This window comes from Mya arenaria, chromosome 14, assembly GCF_026914265.1.
Source record: "Mya arenaria isolate MELC-2E11 chromosome 14, ASM2691426v1".
NCBI lineage: Eukaryota > Metazoa > Mollusca > Bivalvia > Myida > Myidae > Mya > Mya arenaria.
Window position 1 is genome coordinate 19,992,770 of NC_069135.1, and position 23,653 is coordinate 20,016,422.

Genomic DNA, 23,653 nt, shown 5'->3' on the forward strand with positions numbered 1-23,653 from the left:
CAATAAAACCAGAACCCGCTACTCCTCCTACGACGATGCCAATATCTTTAAAAAAAATGACATAAATAAGAAACTACACCAATCTTAAACACAATCATAGAAAAACGGCTGTGAGAAATATCATTAAAAAACTGTAGAATGTGTCGAGTTTTATTGTAAATCAATGAGGTTTATGAACCGAACTCATTAATGAATTATATTTTTCAGTATTACTTGTTAAAAGTCATTAAGATGTATTGTTGTCGTACCGTTGTTTTAGTTCATGAAAACGAATTTAAACACAAAATCACCTTTCTGCCGTTCTGAAGATTTTTTTGCCGATAAACCAGGACATGGCTTTGTTTCCGGTGTGCATGAGACTGTTACCCTACTGTCTGGAGAGGATCCTTAATGGAAAACAATACAATATTATACGCTTACCATTGCGAGACCACCATGTATTGGTAGACGATATGTTCAAATTAATGTTTATATGTGTTTTATGTTTTGTTTGTTTGTGGGTCAGTTTGTCTTTTGGCATGTCATTTGTACCTTTGATCACAGTCATATAAGAAAGGTTTAATGAATGGTTATCTTAAATAAAATCATTTTTTAACAATTCTTAAATGAAATAAGGAACTCTTGTTGTAAATATAAGTAATGAATTGCGGGGTTGTTGTCATTATCGGGGATATGAACGCAATTGGGCTGGTCAAAGTACGCGCGGAGTCCTTCGGACAACACACACTTTGACCAGCTCAACTGCATCATAGCCCGATAATGACATCAACCCCGCAATTAATTCCTTAATTTATCTGTAGTTTCACATTTCCTTATAGTAGTTTGAACTGGTGAAATCAACAATCGGATTAAACTAATATTTCTCAAATATGTGGCTATGTTTCAAAATAACGTATTATTGTAAACACTAGTATCTGTTCCAAGGTCATTGTTAATGTGGTGCCAGTCAATAAACATTGTAACTCCTCATCAATGAGATACGTACCAGCAAATCCAAGCCAAAACGAGCCCAAATCTTCAGGCAGTGTATTCTTCAAGTGGATTGTAAGATTCTGTTCGAGTGTTTGCAATATTTCCGGCATGGCTGTGTTGTCCTTACATTGCCACTCATAGATTATACTTTCGTCGGATCCTTTCACTATAAGTGTTTGTTCGCACTGGCCCCACCTTCAGAAATAAACGCTCATTGATTTTTTTTAACTATATTTGATTTTACATAGCAAGAATAATGAAACCTGATAATTTGAACACGACTACATTAAATCAATGTACTCATTGTACGTACGTATAAACAGTTGCTTTGCAAATGCAATACTTCAATGAAATGATCTTTGTTTTGATTTTATTTTATAAATATTCAAACCTTTTTACACCGTATAATAAATATATCAACTATGCAAGTAAAATGACTGGTAATTGTACTTGTTTTCCAGCACAATCTGCCATATAATTATAGAGACGGTTGAGCCTTTGTCACTCGTATCGACAGAGCAAACAAGGTTTTCCCCACATGGGATCTTCTGCTCGTTATTGAAACCGGGACTTTGGAGATAAACTGGCTGCCCTGGGCTTAAAGAAGTTATTGTTCCTGATATGCTGCTGAGAATAATCGTCTCTAAAACAAAATGACGTCAACAAATAAAAGCAGTTAAAGTTCTTAAACAGACATTATACATACAGTCAGTTCTAAGATATGCTTAAATAATAAATATTGATGATCTAATTTGGACTTGGAATTCATATCCAATCGAAATAATCAATCTAAATGTTGATTATACTAATTATTACATATATATTAAATGTGACATCCATTACAGTCAATGAACAATGCAAATCACTGTCGTACCTAAATGTACTTTTGTTATATTGACGAATATCAATCTAAACACACATAAACATAAAGACTAGATGTATTCCTATTCCAATCCCATAACTTTACCATAATTGAACGTGGAGAATAAACTACATTTTACGTGTATAACCAAACTTACCAGGTATGCAATAGTAGTTTATATGCATGTAGTTTGGATAGAACTCAGGTACATTAATACATCCTTGTGGTAGAACATTAGTTGCCATCACGTCGCAACTAGGTTTACCATTGCATTTTTCTATGTACTCAACAGCGTCGTTGGGTTTAATATTATAAGTCATTTGGCAATCTTCATTTTCTATGCTCAAACAACAAAGTTGAAATTGATCTTGGTCAATAACGTTGTCCACAGTACAATTAAGTGATGCTGCTTTGTAGGCGATAGCAAAAGACTGTATGACAATAACTGTGCCACGTGTACACGAGGATATCATGGGATTTGCGTTAGCGCCGAAACAAGAAGATGTGCTATGTTTTAAAGTACCAACAGCAAAAAAATCTGAAAATATAGAAATGTGTTTTAAACTCCTTTAAATTAAAAATGTGGTTTGGAGGTGTGGGAGGCAACAAAAGCACTCGGGCAAAATCTACTGAATTGCTAGTCCACCTTAGTGACTAAAGACCAACCCCAAATGCACCCAGGCCGGGAATCGAGTAATTGTTAAGATTTCCCAATCAATGTATGTACTTTGACAAATGAAATGTTTGATTGGTTTATATTTTAAACAGAGAGGCAAAAAATGGGTGTACCTTGAAAACATTTTTATTCAGATGTGTCGATTTTCATTGTTCATCAATGAGGTTTGTGATATGTTTTTGTTCTGTACGTCTTTTTTAAATATAATATAAAGTGATTGATTGTAGAGTTGTCGTAACATTTTTATAAATATAGTGCATAAAAACAGATCGAATATTTTTTAAGTCACAAAATCACCTTTCAGATGTTCTTGTGTAGTTGATGTGACAAATAAAGATGTTGTCGATAAATTAGATAACGTTTCTTCTGTAACCGTTGGTGTTTGATTCTCTGTTGATTGAGCTGTACTGCTGGATTGTCCAGCACTCATTGACGTGGATGGTTTCGTTGTTGTCGTTGTAGTCGTTATTGGTGTAAATGTTGAATCTCTTGCTGTTGTTGTGATGGTGCTCGTCGTCATTGGTGTAAATGTTAAATCTTTTTTTACAGACATACCAAAACATGGCTTTGATTCACGCGGTGGACATGAAACTGTCACCCAACCATATGAAGAGGATTCTGTTGGATAGAAAATAATGTTTTTTTTTGTTTTTCGCTTACCGTTGCGAGACCTACACATATTGGTAGAAGGTATGTTCAAATTATAAACTTTGAGTTGTATTATGTGTGTTGGTGTGTTTGCTTTTTGCATTGACATTTGTACCAAATGTTTTATTCAGTTTTAAGATTTTCTCCGTAGTTTCGATTGCAAAATCGTTTGGATCAATTTGTACTTCAGTGAAAGAAACAATCGGATTAAACTGATATTTCTCTAACATGAGAAACGACTGCGTTAAACGAATTTTAAGTTAACATTTGATTTTAACTATCTGTAGCAACGGTAATGTAATAGTGATGCCTGTCAAACACAATTTTACTCCTAAACCTTGAGAAACGTACCAGCAAATCCAAGCCAAAACGAGCCCTTATCATCAGACAGGGTGTTCTCCAAGTGGATTGTAAGATACTGTTCACTTGTTTGCAATGTTTTCGGCGTAGCTGTGTTGTTCTGACATTGCCAATCATAGATGATACTACCATCGGATCGTCTCACGATAATTCTTTGTTCGCACTGACTCGAGCTTCAGAAAATAACATTTAATTTTTACTAATTTGATGGTACCTTGCAAGAACAACAAAACAAGACATTCTATATCAGATAAACTTCCTGCAATCAATAAGGCTTTTGCAGGTTCACATAAAAACTATTGCTTTGCAAATTAAATACTAATCCTTTATCATTTCTTGGGTTTTATTTATTTTTTTATAAATTATCAACACTTTTTACAACATAAATTGAATATATTAAATTTGCAGCACAGAGTGACTGGTAATAATACTTGTTTTCCAACACAATCTGCCATAGTGTTATAGAGAGTGTTGCACCAACGTCACACGTATTGACAGAGCAAGTCAGATTTTCTTTTGACGGGATCTTCTGACCGTTGTTAAAACCAGGACTTTGAAGATAAACTGTCTGCCCTTGGCTTAAAGGTGTTATAGTTCCTGATTTGTTGCTTAGAATATTTGTCTCTAAAACATAAACAAAATGCCGTGAAAAATTATAAAGCATATAAAGTTTCTAAACCATATCAAAAATACATCTTGCATTCAAACATACAAAAAGATATGCCTAAAAAAGTTGATGATCTCATTTGGAATTTTATTTCAAATCCAATAGACATTGTCAATTTAAACGTTGATAAGACCTACTGTAACATATTCAATATGACAACAATTCAAATTTATAACTGGCAATGTACAATTCCAATCACTTTCATACCTAGATGTCGTTTGCTAGTTTGACGAGTATCCATTTTAACATAATTGAACGCGAAGGCTAGATTGCAATTAACATGTGTGACCAAACTTACTCGGAATGCAATAGTAGTTCATATGCATGTAGTTTGGATAGAGCTCAGGTACTCCACTACATTCTTCTGGTGATAGAACACTAGCAGCCTTCAAGTTGCAACTAGGTTTACCATTGCATGTTTCTATGTATTGAACAGAATTGGTTGGTTCAAAATTATACGTCAATTGGCAATCTTCATCGTCTATGCTCGAACAACAAAGTTGAAACTGATCTTGGTCATTTACGTTGGCCAAAGTGCAATTAAGGGCTGCTGCTTTGTAGGCGATTGTAAAGGATTGTATGGCAATAACTGCTCCTGGTGGACACGATGATTTAATGAGATTTTCGTCATCGCCGTAACAAGAAGATGTGCTCTGGTTTAAAGTACCAATAGCAAAAATATCTGAAAATATGTATATAGCAATATGTTTTAAAGTAAAACTACCATCCAAAATCAATGCATACACATGTATTACAAACATAGATTTTAAGTGATTAGTACTAATTCGGTATCCTTCATAAGAACAATTTTTTTTTACATTTATTTTTGGTAAATTAAAACAATTGTTTTAACTGTGGTAAATCACATTTGGGAGTAAGAGTGCATCTTTAAATAGTTTGTGTTAGTTTTAGACAGGTCTTGTGGGTGGCAACGGAGAACCCTGATAAAATCTACTCAAGGGCTAGTCCGGCCTAGTGACTTAAAACACTACTCAAATACACTCAGGCCGGGAATCGAACCCTTATGAGAAACGACTTCAAAACGTGTTTGCTTTTATAGCCATGATGAAGATAGAGCGTCGCAACCTCTCTGTTCTCATCCTTTTAGATATATATAGACGTTGATAAAAAGTAATGCATGTAAGCTTACGACAACTTTTGTTGATACAAGCAATTCAATACTTTGAGTAAAATTATCGAAAAAAAAACAACGAATGATGTTATCCGAAATATCAAAGAACATGTATACGCTTTTTGTTATAGGTTATGATGTATTTATTTATCAAATGAATGTCTTGACAAGCCGTTGTTAATATTTTCTCCTAATCAAGGAATAAATAAGCTACAGTCACGGCATAATGCCACTTAGGACACAACCAACATCTTTAGACAATGAAATGTCAGGTAGGCAATCATAACGTACTAGGCTTAATCAAGGCGGTATGCATTTAGGCTGGTATCAACATTCGCCGGTGTTTAAAGGTCCGTATCAGATTTTGTGTTGATAATGCGTCAGCGTGAGGCTGTATTTTAAATCAGTAAAATTACCTGAAGTAAAATTTGAATGAATTAGAATACCTCGTGCAAATGTAACCGGGTATACGATGTGTTTGTAGTGGCACCTATACTGTCTAGCTATAGAGCTAGCGTATATAGCGACGCGGTAGAATGTTCGACTGCAGAGCGAGAGGTGGTAAGTTCGAACCCCGACAGATGCACAAAGCACTTTGTGCAGTCTATTATATTTGGCACCCAACGAGGAATCCGTTTTGCACGATTAGTCTCAAGGTCATTGCAAATTGACCGTTGTCTCTGAAATTCGAGGACGAATTTCAAAACGGAAGTGAATGTGAAACCGGGTATACGATGTGTATATAGCGGCACTTATACTGTCTCGCTATAAAACTAGCTTTTATAGCGACGCGGTAGAGTGTCCGCCTGCAGAGCGAGAGGTCCTGAGTTCGAACATCGCCAGGTGCACAAAGCAATTTGTGCAGTCTGTTACACGAACACAAGGTTTGATTGGTTAATATAGTAAACGCAGGGGCACGAGACGGGAATGTCTTGGTAATATTATGTCTACCAAGTCTGTGTTAATATTTAATGCCAGTAGAAATATATGACATAGATGTCATGTGTATGTTTTTGTACCAAAACCTGAAATGATTTTTTCCCAATTCGTATTTTTCAGATCGAAAGAAACTTTCAATACCATTGCATTCTCGTCAAATACTTCGTAGGTAACATCTCGTGTGAATAAAGCTGAATAATAGGATCAGACCATTCATTCATGAAAGAAATGTATTTATTAAATGTTTGCGCCTGTACGAACCCTAACAATTAGTTCATGACTTTTATTTAGAAACAAAATTATTCATTTATCACGAATAAATACAATCAACCGTACTATTTTATTTAAATCAATGATTTTGATATATTTAAAAACCGCATTCTATAGACTATATGTCTCACAAATGCATGCACACATCGTAAATGTCAATCTTTCAACTTCTGCTGTGTTTTTGTTTGTACTATTCGTTTTTTAACATACCGCAAGTATCACTCCATCGACGTTTTGTTTTCAAACCTAACAATAACTCTTATCCTAACCCTTACTCTAATCTTTTACAATCACCGTACCAAGTGCTCCCGAATGAGTCCTTATCATCGCCGATATCTGTAAGAGCGATCATAAATTGTAAAACAAAACTAGAAATTATCCAATTGTTGTTTGTTTTTCAAACAGGAAGAGCTATTGCAAATTTTATCACGGTCATCGTTTTTTTGTGATGTACATATACTTAAAAGATCAGAAGTAACTTAGAGACGTGATATCATAAAACAAATCGGTAAGTATGCGTACTTGAATGAAACTACATTTCATAATAAAAAACATATGTTCTTCCTAAACCCTATTAAATACGGGTGTTATAAGAACTGCGTTTTGTTCCGGGCTGTTGTATTTAACTGAAGCAAATTTTCTGTACGCAACACGAAGCGCCAGGATCCAATACGTCGTCCAAGATAAAAAAAATATTTCAGTACTTATATCAAACACTAGTGATTTTAATGACGCACTTTTCTGTTTGCTAAAGTCATTGAAACATGTGTGTTTAACGATATGTATTACAGGCATATTTATGATGCCCATATAAATATTTGTGTCAACTCTTTTTTCAATATCATATGAACAAGTGCATTTTCAACTCACTAGGATTTACCATTTTAAGGCTTCCGATGCACAAATAAGCTAGTTTTCTGATAGTTTCATTAATCTTCAATGTAAAATTATGCTTGGTGACCCATTTAATCATTTGGAAGAGCATTGCTTGCTAGTTCCTGGTAAGGTACATTATACCTTAAGTGATATCATTCCGTACATTTGGTCTATCTTGTCCCTGCAATCAGATGTGAATGACATCTTCAAAGACCATTATCATTATTCAAGCAATACTTTGCTAGTTTCTGTTTTTATTGTATAAAAGTGTGTCTAGTGTTGTTTGTCGTATAAAAAGATTTAAGTTGAATATAAATCAGTTTGTATAACAAAAGTAAATTGATCTGAATCGGCCTCAATAAATACAAAAAAAAATGGAGAGATATGTGTGAAGGGCAAAAGAAAAATTGTTCTTAAATTAAAAATGAAACAAAACAACACTTTAAAATTACCAGCTTTTTTATAAATGACAATATTTTGTGATAATGTCATTTAGATATACCAGCCTTAAATCATACTTTCATATGAGAAAGCACTGCTAATAAAACTATAAAAGATATCAATTCAAATATTCATTGTTTCTAAAGTTATCAGAAAAATATATACCTTTCTTTGTTTGGCAATGAGTCATCTTAGACAATGATAATTATTTTAAGCAAACTCCGTAAATATGTTAATAATTATAATAAAAGCCTGAATTCAATCCAAAATGTTTGGGTAATATGACATTCCCAATACATGCGGATTTTGAAGTCAATGTCCATTTTACAAATGAGTGAAAAAGAAACATCAACTGAAAACAAATATATTGTATGTATATTACTTGGCATTTTTTTTTCGAATGATATCCATTATATACTTGTATTTCATTTCCGTTTCTTTTGTCAGAACAAGTAGCTGTGCATACACATGTTTTCATTGAATAGAGTTCAATAGTTTTTGAGATTCCCATTATTCCCTATTTCTACTTTCTGGTTTAATGCATATTTGGATAATATTTACCATTTACCTTCCTATGTTGTTGTTTAAGTATAAGGTTGTGCTCGGAAATGAGTGAAATAATCAAGATATCAATCATTAATATTTTTCACTCGTTCATCGGTATGCATGAAATAAACATATTTATTTGATTCGAGTGGTGCGAAAATGATCTAAGTGACATCAAATAAAGAAGAAAAAAGAACCCTTTCGCTTTCACCCCTCGAATTATTATAACTCGGATTGGAGTTAAAAGCTGGTTGAGAAAGAGTAACCGTATAATTTTAAAGATGTTTTAAAATAATTAGTTAGACACATCTGTGATTGCTGCGACCTGAATTGCAATAAAATATTCATTATATATTGATATAACAAATACAACAATATCTACATAACATTCATTAAATACAAAAGTAGAGTGCACTATAATACAGCATATTGGCCTAGCATCCACGCTTTGGCTCAAGCTCCGTGGCTTTTGGCTCTTGCTCAACTCAGACAAGGATAAACATGCGTTTCCAGTAAATAGGCGGCCATATTCATTCTCGACAAAAAAAACAACAACACTATTTTCTTAAATGTAAGCTTCTTTAGTGAAATTCAGATGAAATGTTATGAACATTTTCTTCTTTCGTTTGCAAACACCCATGTGTTTCGTTTGAGAATAATTCTTTTTACAGCATTAACAGTATGTTCACAAACCAGCCGGAATACGTGTGCGGATAAAACGTATTTATATGGCACTGCATTTCCGGCAGCCCTCGCAATCATGACATTAGGTAAAATTGGTATAATTCTTACTTTTTATCACAATGACCGCTCTTTGTCTCTAGCTCAGACGTCCCTTTGACACTTTTTTATATACACACCCTAAAAGAGCTGGAACCACTGTTTCGCATCCATAACATAGTAAGTAGGCGTTTGATTTGATATATTGTCGTTTAAATGGGTTTTCCAGTCATCAGGACTCAACATCAACTCAACTCAACATCACAAACCTTTTCAGGTCAAATCTCAAGTCTCAGTCTCATCTCATGTTACCAGATAAAGGTATAATTCAAATTATTGCATGTTTTTACACTTTTTAAAATCATAATAGAATGTGTTAATGGAACTCAGTTCTGCTCAATTACATTTTAGGCTGTATATATTTTTTCTTTGAAATCTTGACTTACTTGAATCAACATATTCTTAAAAGTTATGCTGTTGTAAAATGAGTGAAATCATACATAATTACAATAACTTTTTATTTTATGAAGCAAAATGAAATTGAAACCTATTTTGAGTATTTTGTGATATTGTTGCCACGAATTCAAAGGATTAGTAAAATGTTCAACAGTTAAGATTAAGATATATATAAGAAGTGAAACCAGGTGGCAAATAAATTAGGATTATGCCATGTTATGTAATATATATATTTACATGTATATATGTCAGTCACATAACAATTCATTACAACTTTATTTAAATACGTAGAGTATAATGAATTCAAACATAAAAAATGCATTAAGCTTATTTTACTATGAATTAATAAGGAATACATATAAAAACGAAAATCCATTTACAAATCTATGTTTCGACGTCAGATAGCCGACAATATATAAGCTTTATTTCACAGCCAATTACTTTGTGTCAAACAAATATTTATAAAATACAAATTTCTTAGCAAGCAGATAATGTACTTTGTTTTAAAACTAAATTTTGAAAACAACGAAATAAACAAAAGTAAGTGTACCTACCATGGAAAATATGAATTATCAGTAATAGCAATAGCAAAGCCATTTTAATGTCATTTGACTTCATCGATACTGGCACAGCTATTCACACAAACGTTAAAGCTTTCTGAAGAGATGATTTCAAAAATGGGAAACCGGATTCCTTTAAAAAGAACTATTTAAGGTTTACGACTTAGATATCTTGTTGAAATTGGGCAATTGGGTAATCTATCAGCTATCAGCCTTTATTTATTCAGTAAATTTAAAGACAGACTTTGGCAGCAGAAACAAATTTTATTTTAAATACGTTTAAAACATTTAATTGAATTGGTCAATGCATAATTACCTTTAAGGCTAAGCGGTATAATTAGATGCACATTATAATGTTTAACTCATTTGACTTTCATGATCAAAACAAACAAAAACATATGATTTGTGTACAGTTAAAAACACTATATAAGCCTATAATGGGTGTGTAATCAATAGTTACGTGGTCGGAAATTCACCAGTTAAAATGATCATTTGCTTAAATTTAATACGTTTGTTTTGTAGATGTATGAAGCCTACGTACCTTTCACCACTTCATATGGTGTGGTTTGTCAGGGTTAATCGGAATCAAGCTTTATTTGCATTGCAAGCTTCGTTATCATTTTGAGGATATGTTTGTACATTATGTATATAAAATGATGCATAATCTATTTTATTCACCCGAATATGTGTTCTGCAATATGTTTTTTTTATAATTCTTCGAGCTTACAATAGGATTGTACCATTTACCATTGGCGAGTGCCAATCAACCAATGTTACCAAGAAAGGACCTTATTAATCGCCGACAACCCTAATTTTACTCCGTTTTCATTTTGCTCATGGCAGGAGATGTTGTTATTCAGATTTTTCCAAAAAAACACTTTTTAAATTGCCTCGGAAATAAAATTGTTGTATTTGTTCTTTTTTGAATATTTATAAAACATGCTACATATTATCTTTGTTATGTAATGCTTTGATGTATGTATTATTTGTAATTTTCAATGTTTTGATTCTGCACTCTCACAGAATGACCGTTTTGACAACTTTTTTTATATTTTATCTCAGAATGATCCAATTTTGTACGTGAATGTCTAAGAACAAGTGATATTAGACTGCTGACAAAGGATCAGATAGCAGCCTTTCATATTATTGAAAATTGATGTTTTCTGCCGAATAAATTATTTCGAACGTAAATTTTCAAAACTACGATCTGATATTGTGTCACCAGTCTTATATCACGTTTTTCTAAGTATTTACCATAAGATTGGTTCATTCCAATACAATTAATAAAACAGTTGTCAAATCGATCAATCTGTGAGAGTGCAGCTTTAATAACAAGCAATTACTAGTACTTTGGTATTAAACTCAAAATACATATCGATATACTTGCGCAGAAAGATTGACGCAGATGGGCATTAGAAAACGCATGTAACGAACTGAAGAGGTATTTGAAAACGCAGATTTCAATATCAACTTAAAGTGACTCTTATTCAAAATCAATACATATACATGTAAAACTAACATCAATTTTAACTGATAAACCTTTAACTACTTACTAAAAATGCATTAATGGAAAATATTTATTAAAGATAACAAGATTATAACCGTATATTTAATAGCAGAAAGGGCAAAAAATATTAAATGATTGGTGAATGTTAAAATATTTACTGTCGTCTACTATAGTCTCATAAGGTAGAAATTCGGCGTTTTATGCGTTTTATTTCTTTCTCGGTATCCTTCATAAGAACAATTGTTTTTGACATTTATTCATCATTTTTGAAATATTAAACTATATTATTAATTGTTGTAAGTCTTATCTGGGGTATGAGTGCATCTTTAATATTTTTCTACATTGAAACACACAGTCTCAGCACAGTTTTGTTCAGGCGAGATTGATGACATGCACTAACGTTTATGATACATATCGTGTGTTTCCGGCCGGGATCATAATATCCGAACCGACGGACGTACATCGTTTTAAATTAATGAATTTATTTAGGCAACTGTTGGTTTGTGGTTTATGAATTTCGTATGTAAAAAAATTGTCAATCACTTCCTGTTCTACTTGTTATCTAGACTGTTGTAAATTAGAAGAAAACACTGGTACTTCGATAGAGTTTTTTGTCTAAATGCATACGTTTGATAACACTTTGCACAATGCTCATATAAATTACTTCTATTTATTTGCACACAAAGAGGAATTCAACAGCTAGATTAGTTGAGATAAATTATTTTCAATCATGGGCTATGCAATATATGACATGAATCACACGTTGTACGTAATGTAGAACATAAAATCAGTAATAAAGTTCTAATGCAAATAAAGCTTAATTCTGATTGTTAAAACACAGATAATAAAAACTCAAAGAGTCAGTTTTATTTGCTATGATAAACTGTATCTATCAGACTATGTCTAATAAGACATAATTATTCTTTTCTCACTTGGTTTCTTTTTTAAATAACATATGTGCGAAACGTCAAATCAAAAGTTTTTTATTCTAAATTTTATCGAAAAATATATAATGACGTTATGGCATAATGACAATGTCATTTATGATATGAAAACCATTCGTGATAACTCTGGAACAAAATTATAAAACTTGTAACAATACATTACAATACATACATATTTATTACACTGAGGTCATACATACGAGTACAGGCCAGTATGAGGACATATAAGATTAGACCACAGTGTCAATAAGAGCTCAGTAGGTCACAAAATTACCTAAACAAGAGCTGTCAAAGAGACAGCACGCTCAACTATTCCGCCGCTTTTTGGTGTATGTATTGAAAGGTTTTGGAGAAACATCACTGGATCACTGTTAGACTAGATTTCAATGCAATACATGATGTGCTGACGTGATGTGTGTTTGTACGCAAACTTTAACGTAAGTTCTAAATAGAAAAAGGGGCATAATTTTGTCAAAATGCTTGATAGAGTTACCTCCTCCTGTGTACAGGTTGGGGCATGATGGTGAACAAGCGTGCTTAGTTTCAAAGCCAGATGTCAATGGACTTTGAAAATATTTGAGGTGGTACGCAAACTTTAACGTAAATTCTAAGTCGAAAAAGGGGCAATATTTTGTCAAAATGTTTGATAGAGTTACCACCTGTGTACAGGTTGGGGGCAAGATGGTGAACAAGTATGCAAAGTTTCAAAGCTATATGTCAATGGAATTTGAAAATATTTGAGGTGGTACTCAAACTTTAACATAAGTGGTTACGCCGACGCCGACGCTCGGGTGACTAGGATAGCTCTCCTTATTCTTCGAATAGTCGAACTAAAAATGGTCTTGCTCCAAGTTATATAGAGATCATTTATTTTACAAAAACATGTATTTCTTAAAACACAAGGCTTAGCCACAGTGCGCCCATGCTGTCCCTAATGTTGGGGCTAACTTGACAATTTAATTCCATGTAAGGTTGCCCTTTTCTAGTTTATTATAGGCGGAATACCTTATATCTTACAGCAATACACGCTGGTTTATATGTGCATATTAAGTACTTGCAACTTAAATGATATTCTGCGATACAATCTCCAAACAAACATGTGATATCTTATTTTGTGATACTGTATTAATATAATGTTCTTATTTATAACATATGCTTACATATATACCTTTATCATTATTAATTATAGCAGTTTTTCAATGTAACCATGTGGGTAGTGGATCGAGAAATATCTGTAGATAGTGTATTACCAAAAAAGGGATGGAGACCCTTCTTTAGCTAATGTAATATCAAATAGTGGATAGAGACACATCTGAAGATAGTGTTATATCAAATAAGGGATTGAGACCCTTCTGAAGATAGTGTAATATCAAATTAGGGATCGAGACCGTTCTGTAGATAGTGTCATATCAAATTAGGGATCGAGACCGTTCTGTAGATAGTGCCATATCAAATTAGGGATCGAGACCGTTCTGTAGATAGTGTAATATCAAATTAGGGATCGAGACCGTTCTGTAGATAGTGTAATATCAAATTAGGGATCGAGACCCTTCTGTAGATAGTGTCATATCAAATAAAGGATCGAGACCCTTCTGTAGATAGTGTAATATCAAATTAGGGATCGAGATCCTTCAGTAGATAGTGTCACATCAAATTTTGAATCGAGACTCTTCTGTAGATAGTGTCGTATAAAATAAGGGATTGATACTCTTCTGTAGATAGTGCCATATCAAATTTTCAATCGAGACTCTTCTGTAGATAGTGTTATACCAAAATAGTGGATCGAGACTATATATATATATATATAGATAGTGTCGTATCAAATAAGGGATCGAGACCCTTCTGTAGATAGTGTCATATCAAATTTTCAATCGAGACTCTTCTGTAGATAGTGTTATATAAAAATAGTGGATCGAGACTATATATAAAGATAGTGTCGTATCAAATTAGGGATCAAGACCCTTCTGTTGATCGTGTCATGTTAAATCATGGATCGAGACGCTTTTGTAGATAGTGCCATATCATGTAATAGATCGAAACACTTATGTGGATAGTACCATATCAAATTTTGGATCGAGACTTCCCTATATCAGATGTTATTAACTTGATGGCACTGACATAATATCTTAAGATTGTTTAAGAATTTATAATTGTGTAATAATGCAGCAAACTTCAGACCCATTAATAATAACTTTAATTCATTAGGCAGTTAAAAAAATATAAAAAAAACACATAAAAATAATATGATAATTTGTTGAGAAACTCTTAAATCTCTTTTCAAAAAAGAAAGGAAAGGTTGTATTATTGTTTGGTTTGCATGTGGAATTTTAATAAATAATAAGTTATTTGTACGAATAAGATTTGTGTTTGTTGTTCAATGTCCTTAAGGCCATTGCGTTATGTGCTTCTAAACATTGTATTTCTTCACTGTGTTTGCTACTGTGCTTGTCCATGTAGGTTTCTGTTTAGTATTATTAAGATGTGATGGGAAGTTAGCGGAAATAAAAAACGAAGGTGAACGATATAAGGTTCATTGGAAACATATTACCATAACAGTTTATGGTGATAATTTGAATATGATGGACTACTGATACCTTTCATTGTCGAATTGCAAGTACATTTAAGTTTCTATGGTTTGCGGTCTGGATCACAATAGCTCATTATTATTTTTGTGATTATGTGTTGCATCTAATCATTTCCAATACTAATCGTGTTACGTTCACACATCCACGACCATTATTATTGACCTGAATGTAAGTTGAGTTCATTTGTGGGCGACAGTACGATTCCTTTGCTCGTAAAATACCCAGTCATATATTTTAAACTTTGCAAGGTTTTGTGTTATAAATTCGTTATCTGTACATCTTGGCATAACTGAATTTTTGATATTCGATTCTAAAACAAAAATTGAAATATTTTAAAGACTTTAAAGTTGTGTATACTGGTCACGTATTGAATTTTAACAATGTGTTAAGTATCAAGGTTTGCTGTTTACAGTTATCTATAAGAAGATAGATAACTTTTTGTTTATAGCTTTGTTCGCAAAGTGGTAAATGATATGTTGACGTTACTTATAAATATATTTGACTGTTGAATCTTGTTAAACAGTTCAAAGACGTTCCCATAATTGCTTCAATAGTTTAGCGATTTATTTAGCAAGTTACTTTGGCATAATATCTGTCTTAATCATTCCTTACTATTTTGCAGCAAGACATGGTGTATTTTATCAAGAATACAGAATGTAACTTTGAGTAAAAGGACACTATTTCACCATAAATTATATGAACGGACAGGAAAACCTTTGAAAAGAAAAAATATGTAGATTCAGTCCAAATTAATGGACCTCTCAAAAGCATTCGAGTGCTTGCCCCATGATATTATCATTATCAAGCTTAATGCATATGGTCTGCATATGGTGCTAGATCTCAACCCCGGCATTTAAACTTGTGCACAGCTAACATACACATAGATAACAACGGATTATCCTTGCTCAAATTACCAGTGAGTGGGGCTCCATCCTGAAAGGCGTGCCACAGTGATCACTATTAGGGCCTCTAGTCTTCAACATCTTTATAAATGACATTTCCTACTTTAACAATCAAGCAGCATGGTTGTATAAAAGACAATAATCTATTTGCGTGGGATAAAACTCCTGGTTGTTAATACCACTCTTGGAGAAGAGAGATTTTAATAAACTGGTTTACTTCCAAACAATATTCAAGCGATTGCAGTTGGCTCAAATATGTTAAAGAAAAAAAATCATATATATTAAATCAAACTATTTTTTGTGAAGAGCAAGTTAAACTTTGAGGAGTTGAGATGGATAGTTTATTAAATGTTGATGCCCAGAGTTCTAAAATGTACATCGCTATTTACGCTTACAAATGCTTGTACGGTATCTCATCAGAATATGTTCAAACTTTGTAGTTTTAAAGAGATTTCAATTAAATCTCAGATATGGAAACTGTTAATGTGCCATCAGAAAGAACAACTAAATATGGGAAGTACTATTTCTGCTTTGAGGACAGTCATGAACAGTCTCTCATTTAGAAAACTAGGTGCTCTAAAACCTACCTGAAAATTAGAACGCTGATCTGTACCTTGATGTGCAAATACTCATTTAGGACTTCATCAAATAGAAGAAATGGATAATTGTAAGTTGTTTCACTGAATACGTTTAAGCTCGACTATTCGAAGAATAAGAAGAGCTATCCTAGGCACCCGAGCGTCGGCGTTACCACTTATGTTAAAGTTTTTGTAAGAGTTTGTGTACCATCTCAAATATTGACATATGGCTTTGAAACAAGCACACTTGTTCACCATCATGCCCCCACCCTGTACACAGGAGGAGCTATTTTGACAAAATTATGCCCCTTTTTATACTTAGAATTTATATTAAAGTTTGCGTACCACCTCAAATATTTTCAAAGTCCATTGACATTTGGCTTTGAAACTTTTCACACTTCTTCACAATCATACCCACCCAGTACACAGGAGAAGGTAACTCTATCAAGCATTTTGACAAAATTATGCCCCTTTTTCAACTTAGAATTTATGTTAAAGTTTGCGTACCACCTCAAATATTTTCAAAGTCCATTGACATATGGCTTTGAAACTTTGCACACTTCTTCACTATCATACCCCCACCCTGTACACAGGAGAAGGTAACTCTGTCAGGCATTTTGACAATATTATGCCCCTTTTTATACTTAGAATTAACGTTAAAATCTGGGTACCACCTCAAAATATTTCCTAAGCCCATTGACATATGGGTTTGAAACTTTGCACTCTTGTTCACCATCATGCCCCCAACCTATACACAGGAGGAGGAAACTCTATCAAGCATTTTGACAAAATTATGCCCCTTTTTCAACTTAGAATTTATGTTAAAGTTTGCGTACCACCTCAAATATTTTCAAAGTCCATTGACATCTGGCTTTGAAACTGTGCACACTTGTTCACCATCTTACCCCCATCCTATACGCAGAAGGAGGTAACTATATCAAGCCTTTCGACAAAATTATGCCCCTTTTTCGACTTAGAATTTACGTTTAAGTTTGCTTACCACCTCAAATATTTTCCATTCAATTTATGTAAATATCTCAGCACATCATGTATTGCATTGATTCTAATCTTACAGTGATCAATGCAGGTTTCGCTAAAACTTTTCAATCCATACACCGAAAAGCCGTGGAATAGTCGAGCGTGCTGTCTCTGTGATCTTATCCATATTACATTTTTAAATTTGTATGCATGGATATGATAAAAAAAATGGCATTTTTAAATACTTGTTCCAATATTGAACCTATTTTAAACTATTTAGCTTTATATTTCTTTGTATACGGTTAGGAATACCATTCCCTCCAATTCTTGTCTGTCGCCTTCGGTAGTGAATGATTTATTGAGATTTATTTCCTAAGCAAGTAGTAGGTGGACTATATAGTGAATGACATCAGGGATATCATAAATGGTTCTCAGAGAAGGAAGCGATCCGCCATTTTTTATCAATTTATTTTAAGGAAAGTTACTTCTGCGTGGCGCTTAACCCATACAACTATCTTTTAAATGTTGTGATGTAACCTTTATTAAATGCTTACATCATAGAATGAAAAAAAACAGTTTTATTTATCTCACTTAAATGTCAAATATAAAGTGTTTCTATGTCAAACTTTTTAAACATCTTTTATATAATAGCGTTTTTAAATAAGAGTACATTAATGAAATATTTTGTGTATCGTTTGTATTTTTAAGAATCGTTGATGTATGCGGTTTCCTTTGTTAAAATACAGAAGAATGATATTTTGTCCTAATTTGTTATGTAATTAAGATCAACCATTACCATTATCGTCATGGAATGTATTTCATAAAAAGGCCAATAGAAATTTTAATTGAAATAGGACATTAGTATATTCGTATTTGTGATAAACGGTTACATAATCAGGTATCAGAAATTATATTGTGTTCCCAATTTCACTGTATCAAGTTCATGGAATGTTTTAGTTGTTAATTATAATAAATATCGGAGTACAAAACGTTTTATATAAAAAGCCTTTTTGTCAAGGTCAAACATTAATTCAATTTTCATTGTCTGAAAATATCTATTGTAAGGACCAAACATAATGTTTTCCGGCACCACAGATTCACATGCATGTCTGTCTCACGCTTCCGTCGCTGAGTCTGAACGTTCTTGTGCGTGTTCAGTTGATACAATGTCAATGCGCGATGTCTGTTCCGTTCACATATTTACTTTATGGCATTTGTATACTGAACTCAGGCGCTTCAAAATTGTACGATCTGGCATTCCAATTGGTGAATGAGGGAAATCCGTTTAGTAGAAGGCTTATGCCTGTATGTGTAACCTTATGACAATGCACAAACAATTCGCCTGGAGTGCCGGCTATTATACGCACAGCAGCGTACGAACCCCGAGGTATATCGACGGTATCGTTAATAAGAGGTATATTAGGTTCAAGGACGTGCATTGTATGAGGAGTCCAAGAAACGTTTTTTCCATTTGAAGTCATCTCAATATCTGGAAATTTCGTGTCCTCATTCTGGGATAGAATATAGTAATAGTATAGCATAATATATAGTCAGGAGCCGTGTACCGAAGTTTTTAACTCCGAGAAATGAGTTGGTAAGGTTTTCAGAAAGAGTTTAGGATTTTAGAAAAAGTTCTATATAACCGTGGACAATGTTTTTTTTATTGTAGGGTTAATGGTCTTTAAATGACAAACATTCTTCTAGTAGTAAAAGGTTAAGAAAATAAACTACCTGAATCGATAGCTGGGGACTGCTCAATGTCATGGCTAGTAATTTTTTAGTCCTCCGTCCATGGACATTGTATTCGCGCAATGACAGGTCTTTCTGCCCCACAGCCCGCTTCCTCAGCACTATAGTGATTGTACACTCCCCGAGATTACCTGAATGATAAGACTTGACATTTTTTTCTTGCTTACCATTTGCTAGTGCATTCCAGGGACGGCGGGGAGCACCGGGAAAAAACTTTTTAATCTCCTCTTTTCATTCTGATCTTTTCCGAAAAGCAGAAATGATTCATGCCTCTAAGTCCTTTAATTGAATACGAGACTATCAGATAAGATTTGCTTGTTTTAACTATAACGTGTTTTTTTAAAATGACAAACCAATACATTTAAATGGGTGTGAGATATTGGGTTAAAGATACTCAAAATTATTGAGAAACCCCAAATTCAATATTTCAAAACAATTTAGGTTGTAAAGTGTACTATGAATATTTTCTGTTGCTTAAAAAGAAAGTTGACGTTTTCCTCTTTCTCTCGAATATGTAAATAGATTTATTTAGTATTGGTGTTAATTGCGTTACATATGCCCAGACATAGATATCCTATAAAGTGTCATTTAATGATAGAGGTCTTTCTAGTGTATATAGGAAAACCGAGCCTCCGAGGTCCGTGAAACTCTGATTAACTTTGGTTATAATTGTGTATGGTTATCCCATGACGTTGGATATATCAATATGTTCATTCGAATTTAATCTCCGTGTTTCAGCAAGACTGGCATAATAAAGTATCCAAATATTCTAGATGCGACCATTTCTAAAAAGAGTTCAAGTCTATACTAGATGTTGAATGGTATCTGAAGAATAAAATGAATGGCCTAATAAAGCAAATCACAGTCCTGTCAATTGTATTTGTTAACACATCGCTCTCAGCTTATTTTATGTATATTTACTAACATACACTGACTTGAATGCTTTCGTTAACTTTGTACATGCATTCATTATCGTATTTATTTATTTGTACATTTCTTGACATTATGCCTTAATTTTCTATTGAATCATCGATATGCTATATATGCATAAGTTAAAAAAACACATTCTGCTCTGTTCTGTTCTGTAAAAAATAATTAAAATTAGGTATTGCAATCTACAATCAGTGTTTTTCATATAAGTAGTTTAACACAATGTTTGTTTTTACTTTATCCAGCATTTTTTTAAAGTTAAGCTATTCACCTTATCAACGATTTAATAATCTGCTAGATTTGCTTCTCTTTGAGCTATTTCCATTGTAAGATTGTACGGTGAATTTCAATGATAAAATGTTGGAATTCGAAGCTTGTTTAGAAAAATGGAAAAAAATGGAATCTTTGACTTTTAGGAAAAATAATAGTTCTGAAAACGTTTGCAATTCCATAGTTATTGTACCCATTAACAGTACTAGAATCACCCTCACATACATTTTTAAATGATATTAAACAAAAAATGTTTAAATATGTATGGGACAATAAACCTGATAAAGTTTCAAGAAATCAGATAATACAAAGTTATGAAAATGAAGGTTTAAAAATGTTCGACATATTTAAATTCGAATATGCAATAAAATCAAGTTGGGTTAAACGAATGATGTTTCAAAAAGATTCAAAATGGGTAAAATATATGAAAATATGATGGTTAGATTTGGAAAAGATTTCATTTTCAAATGTTATCTAGACCCAAGTAAAATTGATAGGCTTGGAATAAAATCGATAAAAAATTTCGTGATATAATTAATCATGGGCAAGTGTAACGTTTAGAAAAGAAGTATAGCTTACACGCTTTCTTACAAGCATATTTGAGGTTGATATTTCGACAATAAATTACAGTGAGGTCACTTTTTGTAACTTGTAACTTTGTAGCTTTTTGCATAAATATTAAAGTCTTTAAATGGAAATTATGAATATGCAATTAACTTCGTTATACTTCTTGCAAATACTTTATCTTTAAATGAAAGTGTGAAGGAAGTACGCCTATCTTTGAGGCTTTTGATCCATAATTTTCAAAGAGACTGCAAACTGAAAAGATAATAGCTATGGCCAAAAATAAATTGCATACGTTTCATGGAAGATGGATCATAGTACTTAACAAGCTTACTTCTTTAATACCGCAAATTTGTACACCAATGTAAGAATGTAAATTCCATCCACATTGCTTTCTTGCCTTCTTCTATCTTACATTTCTTACTTTCTTAACTAACACCCCAAAACAGAAAAAAACAACAACATTTTCTTCATGATTGGATTTGGTACACGACTTTTGTATACCTTATGAATATATGTTTGATGTACATAAAATTGAAAAAAAAAATTGTACGGTGTGAACTTCATATTAAACGATTTGTTGAAACTAGATATAAGTAAGGCAGAATGACGTGTCACTAGAAGTTAAATTAAACTTGCAAACCTAATTTGTACTGCCGGATTGAATAATATCTACATTGTGTTAGAACATTCCTTAAGAAGCGCGAAATAATTTCATTATAATGAATCACTACAACGGCATAAGTCTGTTTAAAACTGATAAACTGAGCATTTACAGGAATGTCATCGCTCCATATGGCATAAGTAAAAAAGGTTCACCATGCAATCAGTACGAAAGGACAATATTATAAATAACTTCAACGTTAACAATGTAGATACTTGCAAACACAAATTCGATGTAAATCCTATATTATACAATAATGGTCGCATTTTATCTTCAATCGACCGTATACTCATATGTGTCGTATTTGTTTCAGTAGCTAGTACTTACTACTTATATATCACTTGCGAATTCAGGGGGTGACACCCCCTCAAGAACACTAAAACTAAAAGATACCCGCGATAAAACTATTTCACTGTTTTGTTTTCAAACGGAAATAAGGGGTCAGGATGTACAAATAAAAGAAAACAAACTATTTATGGTTTATATCATGAATCATCTATATATATATATATATATATATATATATATATATATATATATATATATATATATATATATATATATATATATATATAATAGGGAATGTCGTTGTTGTATGAACTTCCTACATTCAGCGAACAATACATCTGTTTGAATGGTAATCGGTTATTAAATTAAGTTTTGGCACGTATTTGGTTTGATGAAAGAAGATATTTAAGCGTGTCATGCTTAAGAATTTCAAAGAATTTTGCAGCCTCTATGCGCTAAGGTAACAAATCAATTTTAAACATCAAGGATTGACTACATCATACTTTCTCGCATGAAATCATTAAGTTATAATAACTATATAACTTCGGATATAGTCAATCTCATTAAAATCAGACTCTTTATACATGTATTGTACAACGCCATTGAATATAATGTATAAAAATAGGCGTTTAATCAAATAAACACGTTTAACGTTTAACGTTTACATGCTTTACGACGTTATACTAGGTTACGTACAAACGTGATGAAATAAAGTGAACCTCATGATATGATTTTAATGAGATTGGAATATAGTATATATCAGCAGATGTAATAGTAGACAGAAGTGTCGAAAATTGTGCTTATGTTTTACCCGGGACTGATACCTTTTCCCGGTTCCAAGCTATTTCTTAGAACTAAACTAGTTCTACATTTCTATCCGTAATTTAATGTTCCGCAACGCGGGGTAGATAGAGGATTTGACGTAAGAGGGTGTGCACTTCAAGTCCGCAAAATAGCACATTAACATTCTTCCCCGGAACCAAAGAAAAACTTTAAACGTATTGTTGTTGGCTTAAGGGGCAATATAAACATATTCAATCTGGTGAAAAGTGTTCTTCTGACTGACAGACAAATCACTTTAACAATGTTTGGATTCGCTAGTCTTAACTGTAAATTTCCTCTGAATATTGATGTGTACACCATCTTTATCAAATAAAACGTAAGGATATAGAGCAGAAAAGAACTACCTAGTTTAGTTTAATTTCCTAGAAAAAACAACAAAAGGATGGTCAAGAAAATTTTAAGAGCCGTTTTAGAAATAGACATACTTTTAACATTAGAACGAATCATTTCCTGTATGTTTGAGAATGGGCGACGAGCAGCAAACCATGTAACGGCCACATTTGGATTGGTGTTATGTTTTAAAGTAGGCATATTTCATTGTTGACATAAGCTGAGTTCTGTGGCCGATCTGCACAGGTGTACGCCGATATCATTATGAACGTATGTAAAAACACAATTATTTTCCTATCTGAACAATATTGAAACAAAATGTAATCCTGATAATATTTCTATTCATCCAGTTTAGGCAAATAGCCACCTTTTTAAGAGTTGCTATTTCGAAAAGGA

At 32.9% G+C, this 23,653-nt stretch overlaps 1 protein-coding gene across 1 annotated transcript; it reads right to left on the bottom strand.

The window, feature by feature from the left end:
* Positions 1-1,450: 1,450 nt before the first annotated feature.
* Positions 1,451-4,052, bottom strand: LOC128215902 (uncharacterized). The gene is made up of 5 exons (XM_052922506.1): positions 3,950-4,052; positions 3,510-3,691; positions 2,808-3,128; positions 1,992-2,372; positions 1,451-1,569 (listed from the first exon to the last, which is right to left on the bottom strand). The coding sequence occupies exons 3-5, from the start codon at positions 3,061-3,063 to the stop codon at positions 1,451-1,453; spliced, it is 756 nt and encodes a 251-aa protein (XP_052778466.1). The 5' UTR covers positions 3,064-3,128; positions 3,510-3,691; positions 3,950-4,052.
* Between the last annotated feature and the right edge of the window lie 19,601 nt (positions 4,053-23,653).

Coding starts and splice junctions, on each gene's coding strand:
- LOC128215902 (XM_052922506.1), bottom strand. CDS start 3,063: ATGTCTGTAAAAAAAGATTTAACATTTACACCAATGACGACGAGCACC. Junction 2,373..2,807: donor TACACAAGAACATCTGAAAG/GTGATTTTGTGA, acceptor CTATATTTTCAG/ATTTTTTTGCTGTTGGTACT. Junction 1,570..1,991: donor AAACTACTATTGCATACCTG/GTAAGTTTGGTT, acceptor AACTTCTTTAAG/CCCAGGGCAGCCAGTTTATC.